Consider the following 22,964-nt stretch of genomic DNA (forward strand, 5'->3'; position numbering starts at 1 on the left):
TATTTGACAGTAGATTGTCAACTTGATTCATGATGACTGCTAGCTAATACTTTGAAAGTAAGATGTTGACATGATCAGTCCAATCAAAGCTACTGTACATATAACGTGATTTGACGTAATTGTATCTGTGGCCAATGACCTTGAGCTTTCTTGGAAGGGCACTTGTAATATAACTCTATGGCAGGACCCAAAGGGCTGAAATGTTGGATGTCTACTCTTTTTTATTTTTTATTTATTTTTATTAATATCAAATCAATACATAAAGCACATGAGGGAACACAAGCATACATACAGATTACAAACAATAGACAATCGAGCTAGGGGGTACAATATCACATTACAATTACACAAGGACCTTAAGGGACATGCATATACTTACAATTCTAACAGCTTTTTTGTTAGTAGAGCATTTAACCGTCTTAAAATACAGTTCAATTTCTTTTTGTAGGGTACAAAAATGTGGTTTTCTGTTTGTAAATGTACATTTGTGTATATGAAATTTGGCCAAAAGAATAATGAAATTAATTACATAAAAATGATTCTGCTTATTTCTATTGTAATGTAAAGAATCCAAACAGTACATCTCTCCACAATAGTGTAAAATCTTCATAATTGTGTTCAATTATAAACCTACTGATGTCTTGCCACAGTTTTCTTACAAGCATACAATGCAAAAAAAGATGCACAACTGTTTCTGGGTGGTCATTACAAAAGGAGCAATTTGAGTTGATGTTTTCCTTAAACTTCTTCATATAGTGGTTGGCAGGATAATATTTATGAATAATTTTAAAGGAAACTTCCTTAATTTTGTTAACAAGTAGGTATGGATGTCTACTCTTACTATGGACATAAACTTGGCGATGGCGTACTCTCCCCATGAGTGACAGAACACAGCCAATCACGGCGCAATGCTCCTATTTTCTGCTGGCTCGCATCACCACCACAGAAAGCACTGAGCTAGGCTGAAACACCTGCATTTTGGAGCTGCCTTACTCAAGAAAACAAAAACGATATGTGACAGTATTAATGCCAAAATAACTTACAAAACAGGCAAGCGCCCCAAATACAATTTTATTTTTTATTGCTAAAAATGTGTGGCTCAAAACAGGTTGGGCTTTTAAAAAAAATAAAAAAAATAGTTAGTGCTGTGTTTGATGTGAAAAATATATTTTTTCGACGAAAGTATAAGGGAGTTGTTCTCCAGTCTAATAGCTGGCGGTAATGCAGCATTTATTGAATGCCAACCGCCGGTAAACCTCATCGAAGAAGAAAATGAAGGCGGCGCTCCGTAGTTTTGATACCTCCTAGCCAACTTCCGATTCTGGTACAACACCCAAGGAGAACGAAGACGGGCGAAACAACGCGAAGGTATTTTATTTAAAAAACTAAGCGTTTTATTTATCAAATTGAACAGCACACATGTTGGTGTGTTCAACTTATAGCCAAATAAAATATTTGGTAACATTAATGTTGGTTTAGCTATCCTATCTATCGTCCTGCGACGGTAGCTAAATAGCTAACTAACGTTAAGCCACACTTGAAATGGCTGACTAACTTGGCTAGCTAGCTAAGAACTGTTAGAACTGGCTAACCATGCTTTATTTTATTTCAGTTCGCGCCGCAGACATGTTTGTCTTAGTTATTACGCATGTGTTACTAATCAATTGGCTAGTTTACTAGCTAGATGTGCTAGCTATTTTTGCCAGCCGAACTAACGTTAGCTAGCGCTAGTTAGCTACAATGCGAGGTATACGGGGTATAATCACGAGTGCACACCGTAGCAAACAGTTGCAAAACATTTCGCAACGAACACGAGATACTATTGGGCAAATAAACATGTCAGTTTCGTCCCGTTTTCTTCTTTGTGAATACACCACAGTTAGCCACTACAGTGGAATGTTTTGGCTCTTGCTTTATGCTTATCACATTCTTCTCAGAACAGAAGAAACTCGGCCACACGCTTCTCTATTGACTAGTCACACCTGACTATCCAGCTGATGCCTTCACAAAATATGTTATCCATTAGATTGTATAGCACACCTAAATCTTATAGTTTAAAGCTGTTACATAAAACCTATTGTTTACTAAATACAAGCTAACTAGGTAAATAATCATACATAATCTCTTGTTTAGTTGTCAGCTGGTTAGTCACGTGTTTAGCTAAATTCACTTGTACATTTTCTTCATAGATGGCTAGATTGCTGACAAGACTGCGATACTAGTATCAACAGATAAATATCAATGCTATGAGTTGCATTTTTAGAATTCTGTTTCTTTCAGGTAGGCTATGGCTCGCGGGCAACAGAAGATTCAATCCCAGCAAAAGAACGCCAAGGCGGCAGCTGCTAAAAAGAAGGGAGCGGCAGCAGACCAGAAGACTGCAGCCAAGGCAGCACTTGTCCACACCTGTCCTGTCTGCCGGGTGAGTGTTAGTGGTTGATAGTTTATGTGCCTTTAGTAGGCAGGACTAGGGCTGTTATGGTGATTGTATTACTGCCACACCAACGGTCACGAGTCATGACGGCAGGCAAACTCCACCTGACCGTTTAGTCACTAATTAAGCTTCTCCCAGCTCTGATGCTCCTGCTAGTTACTAGTAGCCTACCAAACTTGCTAACTGCCTGGAACTCAGCACTCTGTTGTCCCTCTAATTACTCTGACATCAATGCCAATGTAATTGACTATCTAATCAAACACTTCATGAGAGGTCATGTTGCACAACATTTCTATAGGCTATGAAATTATGTGAGAAAACAAAGTGATGGCCTTTGTTAAAAAGAGGAGGATCCCATCAGCTTTCTATAGGCTTACTATATTTATTTCTCAACTTTCCTAATATTAAGCACAATACTTATCTTTACAGCAGGAGTATAGCCTACATGGCTGGCATGAAAATGAACCACAGGAAAAGCATCCTCCATTCGCTATTTAAGTGCATAGATGACATGCATTTTTCCCGCTGCCCCTGTTTTGAGACTTGTGCATGATAACGGTCCATTTTAAATCAACATCAGAAATGGATAAGGATGTGCGCAGTTGTGTCTTTGATGTGTCTGTCTTCACTTTTAATCTGTAAGAAAGACCCAAACCTGTGACGGAGCCATGTGCGTGAGAAGTGCTTTGGCACCCAGCTGGGAGAAGGGAATTGTAATCATTATATTCAGCCCAAGACCACGCTGCCACTGGCCGCAAAAGGCATGGATTTTTTTAGGGGGCATTACGGCTACACGGGATGCCACTGGGAAATTCGAGGCATTATTAAGTGCTTGCCAAATTGTGAATGAGAGACTGATGACGTGTGTACAGCCTGCGCAAAAACAAAGCAGAGCTCATGCCTTTCATGCAACTTTTTTCAAATCATCATTAGTCGTGTCATGCAGCCTTAGAATGTATTAAAAATCAAAATATATAGCCCAACATGGGTATCACAACAAAAGTTACATAAATAACTCTAAATTAAGCATAAACGAGAACCTGTTTCTTTATTAACCACTCAACACAGAATATGCGCACTCCCTCAATGTTTGGAGAACATATTCTTTCTATTTTATTTAGCTATGTTTAATTGTTCTTCATACTGTAAAATAATATGAAGTAATTCCATGCAATTCTAAGCAAATCTTGTCTGTTACATGAACTAGTGTAGCCCACAGCCATAGGGCATAGCCAGATCAGGGCCTAACATAAAGACAACAAAGTATGCTATTCTGTTCTTCTGAAATAGACTACATTTTCTTCATGTCATGTTTCTTTAGACCTGTCTAAAATTGATTTATTGTGAAGGTGTAGGCTATATTACATAGATTTTAGACATTTTAAAGTGTAGATGTTCCAAAGGTCTGCATCAGTGGCTTGAATGCTATGCGTGGAAGCCAGGAGATGCTAAATGTGTAACTTCTTATGGGCCAACATCCGGTGAAATTGCAGAGCGCGAAATTCAAACAACAGTATTATAAATATTTAGCTTTCATAAAATCACAAGTGTAATACATCAAAATAAAGCTGAACTTCTTGTTAATCCAGCTGTGTCAGATTTCAAAAAGGCTTTACAGTGAAAGCAAACCATGCGATTATCTGAGGACAGCGCCCCGCATACAAACACATGAAAACATATTTCAACCAGGCAGATGCGACACGAAAGTCAGAAATAGCGATATAAAAAATAACGTACCTTTGATCTTCTGTTGGCACTCCAAAAGGTCCCAGTTACATCACAAATGGTCATTTTGTCCGATAATGTCCTTCTTTATATCCATAAAAACTCAGTTTAGCTGGCGCGCTTTAGTCAATAATCCACCCAGTTTCCCTCCATCAAAATGCATACAAAATGAAACACCAAACGTTACTAATAAACTTTTCCAAACAAGTCAAACAATGTTTATAAACCTTAGGTACCCTAATACGTAAATAAACAATACAATTTAAGACGGAGAATCGTTATTGTCTTTACCGTTGGACAAATACCAAAGAATGTGCTCTCTTCCACGCGCTTGGAAACGCTACATCCAAAATGGGAGCCACCTAGAAAAACTAATTTTTCCAAAAAACCAGCCAGAAACTCTTTTTAAAGACTGTTGAGATCTAGTGGAAGCCCTAAGAACTGCAATCTGGGAGGACTTGGCCTTATAATTAATGTGGTAGGCTGATTTTTTTGGGGGGGTTGTCCTCTGGGTTTCGCCTGCCATATCAGTTCTGTTATACTCAGACATAATTCTAAGAGTTTTAGAAACTTTAGTGTTTTCTATTGAAATATACCAATATATGCATGTCCTAGCTTTACTTTGGGCACCCTTTTCATTCGGACATCAAAATACTGCCACCTACCAAAGAGAGGTTAACAGTCAATTACTGTGAGACCGGCAGTTATTTGCTTGACAATAGCGAACCGACAATTTCATGACGGCCACAGCCCTATACAGAGCACACCTGTTTTGGTGATTTCAACTAGATTATCAAATAAAGAAATCACAGTATGTTTTGGGGTTCATTTAGTAGTTTTTACCAGATTTTTAAGTACATAACCATTGGAAATGAATGTTGAAAGTTACATTTGTCCAAAACTTAAGTTGCTGCTTCTGATAAATTGATAAATATCCCAATAATTTTTTAAAAACGTGTTCAAATCAATAACCAATATGCAATGTACTTTAAAATTACTTTTGTATTTTTTAAACATGCACCGTATAAACTGTACATGCACCAAAACCCGTTTTGATAAGTAACTGATATCGATTAGGGTGGAAATCCGGTTGTACGTGCTGTTGAAATTAACACAACTTAAAAAAAACACATGGAAACTGGAGAAGTTTTTTTTTACATCACTGGTTAGAGAACAACCCGCAGAAGACAGTCGGGTTCATTTGAGGGATGCAATTTCATTTGGGGGTCGCCAAAAAGAAAAGAAACTCAACACTTATTTGTCAATCACTCATATCGATATCACGTTGAAATCAATTACGCGAGAGGGGGAGATGAGGTGGCACGTCCTGTTAACTAGCATGGCTCAACCATCAGGAAATAATCACTGGTTAGAGGACAATTTGTAGAAGACGGCTAACTACATTTTTAGTCAAGTGTGTCGCCAACGTGGTAAGTGTAACGCAACACTTTTTTTGTTAATCACTTCCATCGATATCCCGCTGAAATCAATAGAACAGGGGGCATACGTTTCGTGTGTAGTGCTGTTTGAACTAACACTATTCAAAGGCCACACGGAAACTTGGAATAACCTATACATAGTCGGTTAGATGAGTCCTTGAAGGCTTATATCTATATTTTGGAATGTTGATTTCGGGAGGCTTCCATCATGGAAAGGGACCAGACCACTTTTTTTGTTAACTTAAACGAATCACGGTCCTCTATAGAATAACAACAGTTGACTGCTATTTAAGTAATGGTGTAACTGTCAAATCCATGTATTGGTATGTGGGCATGGACTTTTATGGAGAGACCGCCCCAAATTTTCTGTGCCATTTCCTGAACTCTGCGTTCTGCGCATCCCAGCGCTAAGAAAAATTAATTGTACAAAACCTAAAATATTGATCTGTTTAAAACAATCTTTTGTCATCGTGATGTCTAAACTTTTAGACTAACATCACCAATCTGAGGTTAACATTTTGTGTAATTCCAAGTTTTATAGGGTGAAAATGCAAGCTTGTGTAAGGTAGTAACACAAACTGTCAGCATTAGGTAAATTTGTGCAATTTACTATGGCAAAAAAATTCAACATGGCAATTTAAGATGATTGTATTTGTTGCTTACTCAAAGTATTACCAAAAGTACATATATTTCAAGGGACATAACACTGAGACCCCTGAACATGGGTGGAGGAATATTTGTGTGACAACCTAAATAGGGGCAGAAGCTCACCGGCACCAGCAGTCTCTCCAACCACCCCTGAACGTCAGAGTCATTTAACCATTTAGAGAGTTGAACAAATGCTTGGCACTCTAGACTAGAGCCTCCATAGTCTATGCAGCAACCTGAATGTTTCACGTGCCTACCTTTAGGTTTCTCTCAGTACAGTCCATTGTACTGGCCTGTGTGATGTGTAGTAGTTTGATGCATCTTATTACTTTGTTTGTTTGTCACCCGAAAATTCAGTCTCAGCCAATGATTGTTAATATCCTCCATTCCTTACCTGACCCTGACAGACGCAGATGCCGGATCCGAAGACATTCAAGCAGCACTTTGAGAGCAAGCATCCCAAGTCCCCAATGCCACCAGAGCTGGTTGATGTTGAGGCTTAAAACGATCACACACACAACGGACCTACAGTTGGGGTAAGATGCTCACATCATTCAGACTTGCAGTGTACATGTCAGCAGCAAGCTTTTGCCCTACTGTATGCTTCAGTTATATGTTGTATGGCTCAATATGTGGAAATGTTGTCACTCATCGTCTTTCATGTTGTGATTCACAGATACACGATTTGAACACTGCGACTGGTATAATGGCGTCAAGGGATATAACACTGAGACCCCTGGACATGGGTGGGGGAATATTTGTGTGACGACCTACAATGGGGGCAGAAGCTCACCAGCACCCCATCTTATATGTCCAACCACCCCTGAACGTCAGACTGTATTGAAGCAACCATCTTACTTCTATGAGCCCACTCTACATACATCCCATATTCCTATGCTGCTTCCTTCACTTAATTCCTCTTTCAATAACATCTAGACTAATTTACAAGTCTACAACTTTCATTACTTTTTTTGCTACTTTTTCTCATCTGTATACTGCTGTCCTACGTTTGCCCCCAACTCTTTTCTATACCTCCTCCCATACACTCTTGTTCAGATGTTCTTGATCATTTCTGCTTTCTTTGAGGAGGGTGTCATGGATTTGATATAAGGTCAAGACCGTGCCTGGTTCTGCCTATATAAAGACCCTGGTCGAAACGAGGCCAAATCCTGTAGTAGTTTTGGTCTGTATGCAAAGATCACTTTTGATAATCCATGTTGTAACAATTTTTGTTGTTGCTTTTTACCATTTCCAATAAATTTTGCGATATATATGGAAGCATTCCACTGCCTATTTGATCCATTCTGAAGGAAAGCAGTGAGTAAGTTTTGTTTGTATATGTGTTGAGAGGTTATGTATGCCTTGTAATCATACCAGAAAATCAGGACTTCTGAATGCAAGTTAAACGCAATTCCATCTATACTGATACCAGACAAATGCGTACTTAAGTATTTTCAATATACTGTAGCTGAATAGGGATGACACTGTCTATGGATTTCACATTACTGGATGAGCGCACAGCCAAGCCTGGTAGGGCATAGGCCCACCCACTGGGGAGCCAGGCCCAGCCAATCAGTTAGTTTTTATTTATGAAAGAAAGAAATACTCTTCAGCTGCCCGGGTGGCTGATCCCACAGGAAGAAGCCAGATGTGGAGGGCAAGCGTGGTTGTGAGGCCGGTTGGAAGTACTGCCAAATTCTCTAAAATGACGGGTGTGACTTATGGTAGAGAGGTGGACATTCCTGCAGTCCGCATACCAATCGCTCAGAACTTCAGACATCTGTGGCATTGTGTTGTGACAAAACTGCACATTTTAGTGCACCTTTGTAATGATCATGCTTCTTGATATGGGGCACTTGTCGGGTGGATGGATTATCTTGGCAAAGGAGAAATTCTCACTAACAGGGATGTAAACAAATGAGACAAATTAGCTTTTTGTGCGTATGGAAAAGTTCTGGGATTTTTTATTTCAACTCATGAAACACGGGAACAACATTTTACATTTTTTTTTCAGTATATAGTCCTCCAGAAAAATGTTGACAAGGACTTACATCACTGTGTATTTGTTCCTCTGTACATACAAAAATGGCCAAACATTTTTTTTTCATTTTCAATTGCTACTAATTTGTACTGGTTAAAAGTATGATTAAAGAATAAGAAAAAAATTGGTTAAGTTTTGCGAACCATGGTTTAGTACATCTAAAAGAGAATGAGAAATTCATGGTTCAACAAGAAATTATAGCCATCAAAAGTGTTGAATTTTAACATGATCATTTATAATACAGTCCTTTACAGCTTTGATTGATCACAGAATATATGACATGAAAGGGTGATAATTATTTGAGTTTAGTTAATCAAGAGGGAAGTATGGTTGTTGTTCATATACCACTCGCACTCAAAATAAATATATTAGATACATAGTATATAACAGATTATTGCTATCAACTGCTGGTTGCAAGTTATATTACCCTGTTTGTATATTTTGGAACAATGGCAATTAAGTTGATTCAAATTATGTAGAATAGATAGATGGGCTACCACTGGTGTCACAGGCATCCACAGGTCTTGACCACCATGTTGCGATTCTTCTTTAGGATCACGTTGTTGTCATCGTAGAAGAGTACAGAGATGGGACTGAGCTTGGTGGGTGCGCAGCACGCTTTGGGAACCTCATCTGGCTTCAGAAGGTGAACCTGCCATTGAAAACGGTAAATCAGACTCATTCATACATGCACTTTCATATAGTCAATGATAATATCCTGTTATAAAAGAGATATGGGTTATTTAATCAATAAGGCCTAGGGAAGAGTGGTATATTGGCCATAAACCACAAACCTCTAAGGTGCCTTATTGCTATTAGAACACCTCATTCAAGGGTTTTTCTGTATTTTGACTATATACATTGTACACTACAAAACTATGAAATAACACATCTAGAATCATGTGGTAACCAAAAAAGTGTTATATCAAAACTTATTTTATATTTGAGATTCTTCAAATAGTTGAGATATTGCCAAGAGTGTGCAAAGCTGTCATCAAGGCAAAGGGTGGCTACTTTAAAGAATCTAAAATATATTTTGATTTGTTTACTATCACTTTTTTGGTTACTACATGATTCCATATGTGTTATTTCATTGTCTTGATGTCTTCACTATTTTTCTTCAATGTAGAAAATAGTAAAAATAAAGAAAACCCCTTGAATGAGTAGGTGTTCTAAAACTTTTGACCAGTAGTGTAGATCCTTCAGTGCTTTCTTCCGTGGGCTGTGGCCCCCCTTGTCTGAATTTGTTCAATATGTCCTCCATAAGTCTTTATAGCCCACTGTGGCAAAGACTAGGCTTTCAGGAGTTAAACAACACAATTTAAAAAATCCCATTGTTTGTCTCATTCTACCAACCTAGCTAGTGACATTATAAAACACAATATTGGGTATTTGTATTTTATATTATACCAACGATATAGAAAAGCATCTGGTGGCAAAAATAGCCAAAAATATAGTGCGTGCGCCAATAAAATTATGATTTAATTCAAGGTTTACAAATATGCCCACTATATAGAACATTCTGTCAGAAAACAATAGTCTAAACCCAATGTCTCTACCATATATGGTTGAAAAGTTACCGACGATTTACTCTGAGAATTTAACCCCACAACACCAAATATGGAACACATACAACCAAGTGCGGTGCAGTCTAAACTAGCAATGGTCACAGCAAATTATCGTTATTATTTCATCAACACTGTCAAGTACAAGTATATTAATGTTATAATATTGTAGAGAACAAGCTAATGATTAATTCGATGTCATTTGACATCAGGCAAAGAAAAGGACGTTTGGACATGAATTTCGTAGCTCCCTTTTGAATTGACCATTTTTCTCTCAACATTCATCAGAGGCTTTTATCCAAAGCGAGTTAAAATAAAACCTGCTGTCGTTTATGTATGGGTGGTGACGGGAATCGAACCCATTACCCTGGCGTTGCAAGCGTCATGCTCTATCAACTGAACTACGAAGGAGCACTTCAACGTCAATGGAATGTTGACAAGCAGTTTTAACGGATTCTAAAAGTAATCATAGAATTCCAAACTCATTTCTATGGCAACACAGTTGTCCATTTTGTAAACAATCATTTTCGAACGTGTGTTGCCAAGATACATCTAACCGACGTTCTATGGAACGTTTTCTGTGCGAAAACAACAACTTCTGTTTGCTGCTGACAACAAACTGGATTGATTTTTCAGACCTGAGAACAATCGACTGGAAAATGCCTGGGTGCTTTTCAAGACTGGCGGAGAGAGTGCGTGGACGTCTGCGGCCTACTGCGTCGACAGGTTGTTCAAACTCATTTGTGGCTTGTTTTTCTTGTCTTTTTCTGTTTTCAGGGTTCGTGATCGTCGACAGATGGACAGCGACTTAGAAGCGGGTATGTGGAGTTTAACACTTATTTTACTTAATTTAACAATGTCATTATAATTTGCGAAATGTTGTGTATTTCTATAATTCAGATTTGGCAAAAATGCGTATGCTAGAGATGTTAACTTTAACTTTAGTAGCTGTTGCTAAGCGACCGACTTTTGCTACCTAGCTAGCTAGTATTAGCAATCTTGCTACGTTTTATGTCCTGACAATTGTTTCTTTAATATTCCAATGTTCCTAATTTTAGAAACAACTGTCCTGGATGAGGTCCAGTTGGATGTGCCATTGGATGATGTGCCAGATGTTCCACAGCTGCCAGTCCTCCTTGATGTCCAGAATGCTGCTATCATCCCTGAGGATGTGCCAGATGTGCAGACTATCCTTGAGGTACAATTTTCAGAAAGTTTGGGGTTTTATGTTTGAAAAATATCCCAGATATTCAAGTTGTGTCTCTGACATTAAACACATCTCGTCTGCTTTCTGCTTTAGGAGGCCACTGGCAATTGGCAGTTGATTCTGATTAGGTTCAGCCCCCTGTACTGTGGGCCTGTTGTGATCAGGGTAAGAGACCCCCCCCCCACCCCACACACACACACACACACACAGTCACATCACTGTTACAATGTTTACCGTTTCCAACATGAATGTATTGTAATGTGCAGAACAATGCCGGTCCGGTGGTTATAGCTTGGAGAACTTTCCAGTTCATCAGCCCCATCATCACCTACATGCGTGGGGGATCCCAGGTTTATGTCCTTGTAACTTCCCAATCCTACATTGTCAGTCATTTGATCTTGATGGAAATGTGTCACAGCAATTGCTGAAGTGGTTTTGTTGATGTTGTCTTGTTGTTTATCTCAACAGCAGGTGGTGGTGAGGATGCACCACGTGAGTAGGGTGACAGGCCTGGAGACTCAACTGGTGTGGGCCATCTCCAAGGAGACAGCCAGGCTTAGTCCAGAGGGCATCCCCTACTGTGCCACCAAAGTGCAGTCCATCACTTGGATCCAGGTAAGACGGAAATACTACTGAAATAGTATTAGATTAGGCTTTTCTTCACTTATTCCATTTGGCCTTAACATGTATTCTCTCTCTGTCAGCGTGTGGCTGGCAGGGTGACCCACTATGCGTCTCACCTCCGCCACGAGACGTCTGTGGACGTGATGCTTGGCTGCTACCAGGTAAATAAAAGATTTCCTATGTATATAGACTAGGCATTACTGGGCATTTTTACATTAGATTTGTTGTGTTTTCTAATAGTGTGTGTGCGGTAAACAGGTGTGTTGTGTGTGTTTTGAGCAGCAGACTGATGTCTCAGTGGTGTACACCACTCTCCACATGGGGCTGGACGGGCTTCTCTCCTCTTCAGCTTGGTCGGAGGCTGCCTCCTTCTCTACACCCACCACTCAGCACTTCACTGACCCAGAGCCTGAGGGCCACAACTGCTATGAGGTCAGACGTTACACACACATACTATTGACTAGGAGCATTAAGATCCTTCCATTGACCGATTGTTATGTCATTGGTCACTGATTTTGAATGCTTGTTTTGTTGTCGTAGGGCTGGGAGGAGGACCTGCTGCCTGAGGAGAGGGAGGTTCCTCTGCTAAAGTGAGTTCCTCTAAATGTCTGGGCCTGTCAGATGCAGAAGGATAGTGGTCATAATGCTGTTATCCCCCATTGACTCTAATGGTTGACATGCTCCATTCCCTCCCTTCCACAGCCTCTACCTTACCACCAAGAGAGTGGAGGACATCGCCCTGAGGCTCGTCTCCCTGCGCCAGGCCTTCACTGTGAGTGGACCCACTTTTCTTTTTCTCTCTGTGACTTCTTGTTCTGTCTCCTAGAGGAAGATGTCTCACCCTAACTCTTCCCTCTTCCCTAGACCCTGCTTGGTTCCACCCTGAGCAGGAACCATCTGTTTGTGGCGGGAAAGGTCCTCCTGGGCGCACTGGTTCAAGCCAACCACATGGTAACTCACTAACTCATTCTCTTTCAAGGGAAAGAGAGCTTCCCTGAGGGGAAATGTGTTCTGTTCACTAAAAGATGCTCTTTTCTTTGTCATAGGACGAGGCCAAGTTCATAAGTACCTACAACGACTTTGTGGACTACCTGAGTGACCCCTCCAAGCGGAATGACATTGAGAGGGAGCTGTCTGAGGCAAAGGTGAGTTCATGAACTCTTTCAAGTCTCACAGAGTTCTTCCACATGCATGTCTTTTATACATCACAGTAGCTGATCTATATAAAATCATTCCTGTTTTCTTGTCCTAGATCCATCATGTGAACATGATAGATGTCCTCTTTGAGCTGGTGCTGTTGGGGATGATGACAGCTCAGAAGTCCCTGATGGTGGTAAGTAGCATCTCACTGGTACATGTTTTGATATGTCTATTAGCAGTTTCGCTTAAATTCCTCTCCTCTTTTCTCCTCCTTTAGCACCCTGGTGGGTTCGTGGAGCGTCTGTACGCTCTCCTGTACTCCTTCCTGCCCACTGCTGCCAACATGGAGCCAGAGGCTGACAGATACCTGCTGCAGCTCAGTGTAAGAGTCTAGGTTACTTCCTGTTTACTTCCATATTCTTAGTGTACTTCCTTATTCATGGTTTACAGGTTTCAATGCCATTTTAGGGGGAGTATTTCTGATGGTCTCTCTCCTCTTGATAAGCTAGGAACTCAGAGCCATTTTCTATGTGTTGTGTGGTGTTCTCTTCAGGGCGGGCTGATGGCTCTGCTAGATGACATGTTTGGCCAGCAGCTGGCCTGGTACTTTAACCCAGAGTCTCTGGTCACTGAGCTCTCCAGCCTCCTGGAGTACCACCTGGAGAACCTCATGGCCAGCATGTAGTCCTACTGCAGGGACCATACTCCTTTCTCCTTCTCTCTCTTTTGAAGGAATTGAAGTGCTTTGTTGAACCCTGATTAGTTTTTAACACCCATTAATTTAATGTATTCTCTTGTTTTCTCTCCCCACAGGATTCTTGTGACACTTTGCCACCCAACAGGGATCTAGACACCAATGCACTACATTACTTTGCACTGAATCTTACATTTATAAATAAAATAAGTTGTAGTTCAAAAACATGTTGGTTTCCGTCTTTTCATTTATTTGATTTTATGACCATTTCCTCTTCCTATAGTTATGTTAATATTAGATTATTACATGAACAATGATGCTTTATTATCTGATTGTGGAAATAGAAAATAACATTTAGTTGATTTACAGATACTACAGGCCCACACTTTATATGGTTTTGTACTGTGGTTTGTGATACTGCACTATTTAAAAACATGTAGGACTACATACACTGAGTGCACAAAACATCTTCCTAATATTGAGTTGCACACCCTTTTTCCCTGAGAACAGCCTCAATTCGTCGGGGCATGGACTCTACAAGCTGCCCTAAGCGTTCCACAAGGATGCTGGCCCATGTTGTGTCAAGTTGTCTGGACGTGGGCCTCCAGAGTGGCGCAGTGGTTAAGGGCGCTGTACTGCAGCGCCAGCTGTGCCATCAGTCCCTGGGTTCGCGCCCAGGCTCTGTCGTAACCGGGAGGTCCTTGGGGCGACGCACAATTGGCCTAGCGTCGTCCGGGTTAGGGAGGGCCTGGTCGGTAGGGATGTCCTTGTCTCATCGCGCACCAGTGACTCCTGTGGCGGGCCGGGCGCAGTGCGCGCTAGCCAAGGTTGCCAGGTGCACGGTGTACCCTCCGACACATTGGTGCGGCTGGCTTCCGGGTTGGATGTGTGCTGTGTTAAGAAGCAGTACGGACGCATGACTTTCAACCTTCGTCTCTCCTGAGCCCGTACGGGAGTTGTAGCGATGAGACAAGATAGTAGCTAAAAAATGTTTTTAAAAAGTTGTCTGGACGTCCTTTGGGTTGTAGACCATTCTTGACACACATGGGAAACTGTTGAGCATGAAAAAAACAGCAGTGTTGCGGTTCTTGACACACATAACCCGGTGCTCCTGGCACCTACTACCAGACCCCGTTCAAAGGCAGTTAAATCTTTTGTCTCGCCGATTCACCCTCTGAATGACACACACAATCCATGTCTCAATTCTCTCAAGGTTTTAAAATCTTTCTTTAACTCCCCTAACTGATTGAAGCGGATTCAACAAGTGACATCAATAAGGGATCATAGCTTTCACTTGGTCAGTCTATGTCATGGAAAGAGCAGGTGTCCTCAATGTTTTGTATTATCAGTGTGTGTAGTAACCTGGTACAGTATAAAGTATACCACTAGAGGGGATAATTGCTTCAGTCTTGAAAGTTACTTCTCACTATCCCTACTCTACATTAACAGTCTGCCATTGTAGACTGAGGTAACTTGGGTATCTTAGTTTTTTATATTTGCCATTAATGTCTGAACCATTTACCATCTTTCCCACTGAAACCAGTAATGTTAGCGTTCATGTGAGAGAGGGTGTAGTAGTGCATACTGACCACTAGTTGGATCATAGCGTGGTTGGTGGCGTTCATGCAGGAACCCAGAGGGTAGAGGCATTCTCCATCACAGTAGAAGGCAGAGTAACCCGTAGGAGCCAATACCCAGTTCAAACAGAGAGAAATACCATAGAAATCGAATGACAAGATTAGATGAATGACGAGAATAGACTCTTTCTGTCAGCCCCTCTCCTTGTTCGGGCGGCGTTCGTCGTCACCGCCATCGCTGTTCCATTTTTCGTATATCCACTTGTCTCGTCTTGTTTCCATACAGACCTGGTTTTCATTTCCCCAATAAGCGACTTGTACTTAACCCTCTGTTTCCCATCATGTGTTGTGTGTAATTGTTTTCATGTTAGGTGGTGTTAGTTTACGCGCTCTACTTTTATGTTCCGTTTTTTGGAACTATAATAAAGTGCGCCTCCAATACACCTTCCTGACAGAATTACACACCTTCAACGGAGTCAGCAGGAGCAGGTACCCCGGTTAGAGTCGTCGAGGAGCGCGTCCAGGAACATTCGGACATGTTACAACATCTTGGTGCCATGACGGATCGCGTTGTCCAGACCATGGACCGCTAGGAGAGACAGGAAGTTTCTCTAGTGCCTCGACCAGTATAACCGGGGTTATCTTCATCCATTCCATCCGGAGAGAGTTCCAGTGGGATGAGTCTCTCCCTTCCTAGGGAGTATGATGGAACAGCAGCACAGTGCCAGGGATTCTTGTTACAACTGGACCTCTACCTGGTCACTGTGCACCCAGCATCCTTAGGAGGGGAGAGAGTGGCCTCCCTCATCTTCTGTCTCACAGGAAGAGCGCTGGAGTGGGCAAACAGGGTGTGGAGAGAAGGAGACTCGGTGCCAGAACTCATCGCTTCAGTGCGGTCTTCGGCCATCCACCTGAGGACAGAGCAGAGGGGGGAGAGGCTCTTCCATCAGACAGGGGACGAGGAGCGCCCAGGACTTCGCCCTGGAATTCCGGACCTTGGCCGCTGCAGGCTGGAACGACAGGGCCCTCATCGACCATTATCGATGCATCCTACGAGAGGACGTCCGACGTGAACTGGCCTGCAGGGATGCCACCATTTCCTTCGACCAACTGCTGGTCACCCGCGGACATCCAGAGGGGGCTCTGTCAGTTCCATCATCTAGCACTCCTGCTCCGGTGCCCATGGAGTTAGGAGTGGCTGCTCATAGGGGCGGCAGGGTAGCCTAGTGTTTAGAGCGTTGGACTAGTAACCGGAAGGTTGCAAGTTCAAACCCCAGAGCTAACATGGTACAAATCTGTTGGCCCCTGTTCCTAGGCTGTCATTGAAAATAAGAATTTGTTCTTAACTGACTTGCCTAGTTAAATAAAGGTTAAATAAATAAATAGGGAGACTGGAAGAGGAGCCATCACATGCGCCATCTGTGGCCGCAGAGGACACACTGCCGGTCGGTGCCGTGTTGGTTCCTCTGGGAGTCGAGGTAACAGGCAGGGCACTCTGGCATCACCCCAGGTGAGTTTGCACCACGTTCATCCAGAGTCCTCTGTTGATCAACTGTTTGTGCCTGTTTGTTTCCCTGAGTTTTCCCCACATTCCCAGCATAAGGCGCAGCTGGGAATTTTATCGACAGAGAATTAGCCATTAGGTTAGGGATCCCTATTTTTCCCATAGTTAGACCCTTCCCCGTACACGCTCTAGATAGTCGACCATTAGGGTCCGGGCTAATCAAGGAGGCTACCATCTCTTTGGCCATGGTTATGCAGGGGAGTCATGAGGAGAGAATCAGTCTCTTTCTCATTGACTCTCCTGTGTTTCCTGTGGTACTAGGCCTTCCTTGTTTGGCTCTACATAACTCCACTGTTTCCTGGAAACAGAGTGCTCAAGGTCCATAGGTGCTACCACGGTGGAAAGTCCATACCAGGCCTCCACCGTGCACGTCCCCCCAGAATATGCCGATTTGGCTCTCGCCTTCTGTAAAAAAGAAGGCGACTAAATCTCCACCTCATCGACCGGGAGATTGTGCGATAAATCTCCTGGCAGACGCTGCGCTTCCCAGGAGTCACGTGTATCCCCTGTCGCAGGCGGAGACAGTGGCTATGGATACATATGTCTCTGAATCCCTGCGTCAGGGGTACATTCGGCCCTCTACTTCACCTGCCTCCTCGAGTTTCTTCTTTGTAAAGAAGGATGGAGGTTTACGCCCGTGCATTGACTATAGAGGTCTCAATAAAATCCCGGTGAAGTATCCACGGCAAATGAGTCAATGCATGGGGCGGCTTCTTCATGAAACTGGATCTCAGGAGTGCGTATAACCTGGTGTCTATCCGGGAGGGAGACGAGTGGAAGACAGCGTTTAGTACCACCACAGGGCTTTATGAGTACCTAGTCATGCCGTACGGGTTGATGAATGCTCCATCAGTTTTCTAATCCTTAGTAGACGAGATTTTCTGGGACCTGCATGGGCAGGGTGTAGTGGTGTATATCGATGACATTCTGATTTATGCCGCTACACGCGCCGAGCATGTGTCCTTGGTGTGCAAGGTACATGATCGACTGTTGGAGCATGACCTGTACGTCAAGGCTGAGAAATGCCTGTTCTTTCAGCAGGTTGTCTCCTTCCTAGGGTATCGCATTTCCACATCAGGGGTGGAGATGGAGAGTGACCGCTTGCTGCGGTGCGTAATTGGCCGACCCCCATCATGGTTAAAACCTCTCTGAGATAGGTGGGATGCAATCGTCCCACTTGGCCAATAGCCAGGGAAAATGCAGAGGGCCAAATTCAAATAAAATACTATAAAAATCTAATTTTCGTTTAAATCACACATGTAAGATACCAAATTAAAGCTACACTCGTTGTGAATCCAGCCAACATGTCATATTTCAATAAGGCTTTTCGGCGAAAGCATAAGATGCTATTGTCTGATGATAGCACAACAGTAAACAATGAGAGAGTAGCATACCTGCATACCCTGCAGGCGCGACACAAAACACAGAAATAAAATATAAATCATGCCTTAACTTTGACGAGCTTCTTTTATTGGCACTCCAATATGTCCCATAAACATCACAAATGGTCCTTATTAGTTCTGTCCATTTATATCCAAAATGTCAATTTATTTGGCGCATTTGATCCAGAAAAACACTGGTTCCAACTTGACCAACGTCACTACAAAATATCTCAAAAGTTACCTGTAAACTTCACCAAAACATTTCAAACTACTTTTGTAATACAACTTTAGGTATTTTTAAATGTAAATAATCTATAAAATTGAAGACGGGATGATCTGTGTTCAATACAGGAAGACGACAATCTCAAGCATGCTTCTGGTCGTGCGCAACTACCAAACAGTACACATGATGTGACACTTGTTCAAGATGGCCGTACTTCTTCATTACACAAAGGAATAACCTCAACCAATTTCTAACGACTGGTGACATCCAGTGGAAGCAGTAGGAACTGCAAACAAGTCCCTTAGGAATCTGGTTTCCCAATGAAATTCATTGAAAACAGGGTGACCTCAAAAAAACAACAAATCTGAATAGTTTGTCCTCTGGGTTTTGCCTGCTACATAAGTTCTGTTATACTCACAGACATGATTCAAACAGTTTTAGAAACTTCAAAGTGTGTTCTATCCAAATCTACTAATAATATGCATGTCTTATATTCTGGGGATGAGTAGCAGGCAGTTGAATTTGGGCACGCTATTTATCCAAAAGTGAAAATGCTGCCCCCTATCCCCAAAAAGTTTTTAACGAGGTGCTGCGATTTTTAGGATTTGCCAAATACTACCGGAGATTTATCCAGGGTTTTGGCCAGGTTGCTGCGCCCATTACCTCACTGCTGAAGGGGGGTCCTGTAAGGTTGCGGTGGTCGGCTGAGGCGGACAGGGCTTTTGGGCAACTAAGAGCTCTGTTTACTTTGGCCCCAGTGCTGGCCCATCCGGATCCCTCTTTGGAATTCATAGTGGAGGTGGATGCATCCGAGGCTGGGATAGGAGCAGTGCTCGGGCATGCCACCGAAACTCCGCCCCTGTGCTTTCTTCTCGAAGAAGCTCAGCCCAGCGGAGCGTTAATATGATGTGGGGGGCCGGGAGTTGTTGGCTGTAGTTAAAGCGTTGAAAGCGGAGACATTGGCTTGAGGGGGCTAAACACCCTTTTCTCATCTGGACTGACCACCGCAACCTGGAGTACATCCGGGCAGCGAGGAGACTGAATCCTCGTCAGGCAAGGTGGGCCATGTCCTTTACCCATTTTGTGTTTACCCTGTCTTACAGACCAGGTTCCCAGAATAAGAAGGCAGACGCACTGTCCCGACTGTATGACACAGAGGAGCGACCCATGGATCAAACTCCCATACTCCCGACCTCCTGCCTGGTAGCGCCGGTCGTGTGGGATCTGGATGCGGACATTGAGCAGGAGATACGTACCCCTCCAGTGTCCTGTTGGGAGTGTGTACGTTCCGTCTGTGACCAGTTGATCTCTTGAGGGTTTATGTCTCCTCCTGCTCGGTGTGTGCCCAGTGTAAGGCTTCGAGACACCTGCTCAGAGGTAAGTTACATCCCTTACCCGTTCCACAACGACCTTGGTCACATCTGTCAGTGGATTCCCTAACGGATCTTCCCCAATACCACGATCCTGGTCGTTGTGGATCGTTTTGAGATGATGGCACAGAACTTGCTTCACCAATCCTCCACTAACCTCTCCCCATTTCAGTGAGTATTGGGGTTCCAGCCGGTTCTGGCACCGTGGCATCAGGGTCAGACCGAGACTCCTGCGGTGGACGACTGGTTTAGGTGCGTAGAGGAGACATGGGAGACCACCCGTGTCCATCTCCAGCGAGCCGCACGTTGCCAGAAAGCCAGCGCGGACCGCCACCGCAGTGAGACCCCGGTGCGACCGGGTCTGGCTCTCGACCAGTAACCTGCCCCTCCGCCTGCCCTGCCGGAAGCTGGTTCCGCGGTTTGTGGGGCCATTTAAAGTCCTGAGGAGGGTGAACGAGGTATGTTATAGATTACAGCTTCCCTCTGATTATCGTATTAACCCCCTGGTGTACATCGTTCGTTCCATCCTGGATTCGAGGCGTCGGGTGGGGGGCCTTCAGTACCTCGTGGAGTGGGAGGGGTACGGGCGGAGGAGGGGTACTAGGTTCCGGTTGCAGATGTTTTAGATCCTGAACTACTGCGTGAGTTTCACCGTCGCCAGCCGGATCGCCCTGCGCCTCGTCCTCGGAGTCGTCCTCGAGGCCAGTGTGTCGGCGCGCCGCTGGAGCCGCGCGTCAAGGGGGAGGGTCAGCCCCTCTCCTTGTTCGGGCGGCGTCACCCGGCTTTCTAGCCATCTCCGTTTCATTTTTCGTATATCCACTTGTCTCGTCTTGTTTCCATACAGACCTGGTTTACATTTCCCCAATTAAGCTACTTGTATTTAACCCTCTGATTTCCATCATGTGTTGTGTGTAATTCATGTTAGGTGGTGTTAGTTTACGCGCTCTACTTTTATGTTCCGTTTTTGAGCGCGTTTGTCTCATGTAGTGCTCTCGTTTTTTGGAACTATAATAAAGCGCGCCTGTTCATTATAATCTGCTCTCCTGCACTTGACTTCGCCTCCAATACACCTTCCTGACACTTTCTATGAGAAATACATGATAAAGAATGCAAAGAACATACTCTACAATGCACATCCTACACATGCCTTGCTTCCCTAAATATACGTGTGTGTTACAGCAAATAAGGTGGTACAATGTTAGCTCCTGATTATCTATTCAGTACAATGAGTAGTTCAGAGAGATAGAATCACACCTTCCAGCCTTGTTCACTGAATCTCACATATAATTCATGTCTCTTACAAGCCTGACGCCCGCTGTTGACATGGCTGTGATCTGAAAGGGACCAAAAAGTATGTTATGAACCAGGAAAGACAAATGTACACTTTGGATGCATTGGATTTCAAATTAAATGTAAACGCAATTTAAGTAATTTTGTAATTGGGATGAACTATCCCTTTAAACTGTGTATAAAACAAGTTTAACTAGAAGACGAAAAACCAGTGTTGTCCCCTGACCTTGTATGTATACTGGGCAAGGGCAGGTCGTATTTGGGCTTATTTTTATGGGGTTGGGTTTCAGGGCGCGTGGGGGGCAACAGGGGGCCTGGCTGGCCCTGAACAAGTTGGTTAGATGAGTACTTGAAGGCTTATATCTACAATTTGGAATGTTGGATGTTGATTTCGGGAGGCTTCCATCATGGAAAAGGGACCAGACCACTTTTTTTGTTAGTTAACCTAAATTATTCACGACCCTCTATAGAATAACAACAGTGACAACAGCTGACTGCTATTTAAGTAATAGATTGACTGTCAAATCCATGTATTGGTGTGCGGCCATTGACTTTTATGGAGAGACCGCCCCAAATTTTCTGTGTCATTTCCTGGGCATTTCATTAACTCCGCATTCTAAGTTCTGCGCATCCCAGCGCTTGGAAAAATCCATGGTACAAAACCTAAGATATTGATCTGTTTAAAACAATCAATCTTATGTCATCGTGAAGTCTATAAACTTTTAGACTAACATCACCAATCTGAGGTTAACATTTTGTGTAATTCCAAGTTTTATAGGGTGAAAATGCAAGCTTGTGTAAGGTAGTAACACAAACTGTCAGCATTTGGGAAATTTGCACAATTTACAATTTACTATGGCAAAAAAATTCAACATGGCAATTTAAGATGATTGTATTTGTTGCTTACTCAAAGTATTACCAAAAGTACATATATTTCAAGGGACATAACACTGAGACCCCTGAACATGGGTGGGGGAATATTTGTGTGACAACCTAAAACAGGGCCAGAAGCTCACCAGCAGTCTCTCCAACCACCCCTGAACGTCAGTCATTTAACCATTTAGAGAGTTGAACAAATGCTTGGCACTCTAGACTAGAGCCTCCATAGTCAGTGCAGCAACCTGAATGTTTCACGTGCCTACCTTTAGGTTTCTCTCAGTACAGTCCAGTGTACTGGCCTGTGTGATGTGTAGTAGTTTGATGCATCTTATTACTTTGTTTGTCACCCGAAAATTCAGTCTCAGCCAATGATTGTTAATATCCTCCATTCCTTACCTGACCCTTACAGACGCAGATGCTGGACACGGAGACATTCAAGCAGCACTTTGAGAGCAAGCATCCCAAGTCCCCAATGCCACCAGAGCTGGTTGATGTTGAGGCTTAAAACGATCACACACACGATGGATCTTCAGCTTGGGTAAGATGCAGTATACAGTGGCAAGAAAAAGATTGCGAACCCTTTGGAAATATCTGGATTTCTGCAAAAATTGGTCATAAAATGTGATCTAACCTTCATCTAGGTCACAACATAGACAAACAAAGTCTGCTTAAACTAATAACACACAATTATACGTTTTCATATCTTTATTGAAAACACTGTGTAAACATTCACAGTGCAGGGTGGGAAAAGTATGTGAACCCTTGGATTTAATAACTGGTTGACCCTCCTTTGGCAGCAATAACCTTAACCAAACATTTTCTGTAGTTGTGGATCAGATCGGCACAACTGTCAGGAGGAATTTTGGATCATTCCTCTTTACAAAACTATTTCAGTTCAGCAATATTCTCGGGATGTCTGCTGTTAACTGCTCTCTTGAGGTCATGCCACAGCATCTCAATCGGGTTGAGGTCAGGATTCTGACTGGGCCACTCCAGAAGGCGTTTTTTCTTCTGTTGTTGATTTACTTCTGTGTTTTGGGTCGTTGTCCTGTTGCATCACCCATCTTCTGTTGAGCTTCAATTGGCGGACAGATAGCCTTACATTCTCCTGCAAAATGTTTTGATAAACTTGGGAATTTATTTTTCTCTCGATGATAGCAAG

At 42.9% G+C, this 22,964-nt stretch overlaps 2 protein-coding genes across 6 annotated transcripts; both read left to right on the forward strand.

Moving 5' to 3' along the window:
* The first annotated feature begins 1,213 nt into the window (after positions 1-1,213).
* On the forward strand, positions 1,214-7,527 carry LOC112264847 (zinc finger protein 706). The gene is made up of 4 exons (XM_024441719.2): positions 1,214-1,368; positions 2,281-2,422; positions 6,654-6,782; positions 6,923-7,527. Exons 2-3 carry the CDS (start codon positions 2,288-2,290, stop codon positions 6,747-6,749), a joined length of 231 nt encoding a protein of 76 aa, XP_024297487.1. The 5' UTR covers positions 1,214-1,368; positions 2,281-2,287; the 3' UTR covers positions 6,750-6,782; positions 6,923-7,527.
* Positions 7,528-8,825: 1,298 nt separating this feature from the next.
* LOC112264851 lies at positions 8,826-13,716 on the forward strand. 5 transcript variants are annotated; one of them, XM_042295647.1, is made up of 15 exons: positions 8,826-8,954; positions 10,489-10,670; positions 10,911-11,050; positions 11,153-11,224; positions 11,326-11,409; positions 11,528-11,674; positions 11,764-11,844; positions 11,942-12,115; positions 12,224-12,273; positions 12,386-12,455; positions 12,548-12,634; positions 12,730-12,828; positions 12,936-13,016; positions 13,101-13,205; positions 13,377-13,656. In XM_042295647.1, the coding sequence occupies exons 2-15, from the start codon at positions 10,649-10,651 to the stop codon at positions 13,506-13,508; spliced, it is 1,344 nt and encodes a 447-aa protein (XP_042151581.1). In that variant the 5' UTR covers positions 8,826-8,954; positions 10,489-10,648; the 3' UTR covers positions 13,509-13,656. The 5 variants fall into 5 exon arrangements, with proteins under 5 accessions (XP_042151581.1, XP_042151583.1, XP_042151584.1 ...); XM_042295649.1 differs by having other exon boundaries at positions 11,966-12,115; positions 13,377-13,648; XM_042295648.1 differs by lacking the exon at positions 8,826-8,954 and adding an exon at positions 9,827-10,314 and having other exon boundaries at positions 13,377-13,716.
* Positions 13,717-22,964: the final 9,248 nt, after the last annotated feature.

This window comes from Oncorhynchus tshawytscha, linkage group LG13, assembly GCF_018296145.1.
Source record: "Oncorhynchus tshawytscha isolate Ot180627B linkage group LG13, Otsh_v2.0, whole genome shotgun sequence".
Taxonomy (NCBI): Eukaryota; Metazoa; Chordata; class Actinopteri; order Salmoniformes; family Salmonidae; genus Oncorhynchus; species Oncorhynchus tshawytscha.

Excerpts from the sequence above, each read along its gene's own strand:
- LOC112264847 (XM_024441719.2), top strand. The coding sequence starts at position 2,288 with ATGGCTCGCGGGCAACAGAAGATTCAATCCCAGCAAAAGAACGCCAAG. Across the intron at positions 2,423-6,653 it reads ACACCTGTCCTGTCTGCCGG|ACGCAGATGCCGGATCCGAA; the intron begins GTGAGTGTTAGT and ends TGACCCTGACAG.
- LOC112264851 (XM_042295647.1), top strand. The coding sequence starts at position 10,649 with ATGGACAGCGACTTAGAAGCGG. Across the intron at positions 11,675-11,763 it reads AGTCCATCACTTGGATCCAG|CGTGTGGCTGGCAGGGTGAC; the intron begins GTAAGACGGAAA and ends TCTCTCTGTCAG. Across the intron at positions 12,456-12,547 it reads CCCTGCGCCAGGCCTTCACT|ACCCTGCTTGGTTCCACCCT; the intron begins GTGAGTGGACCC and ends CCTCTTCCCTAG.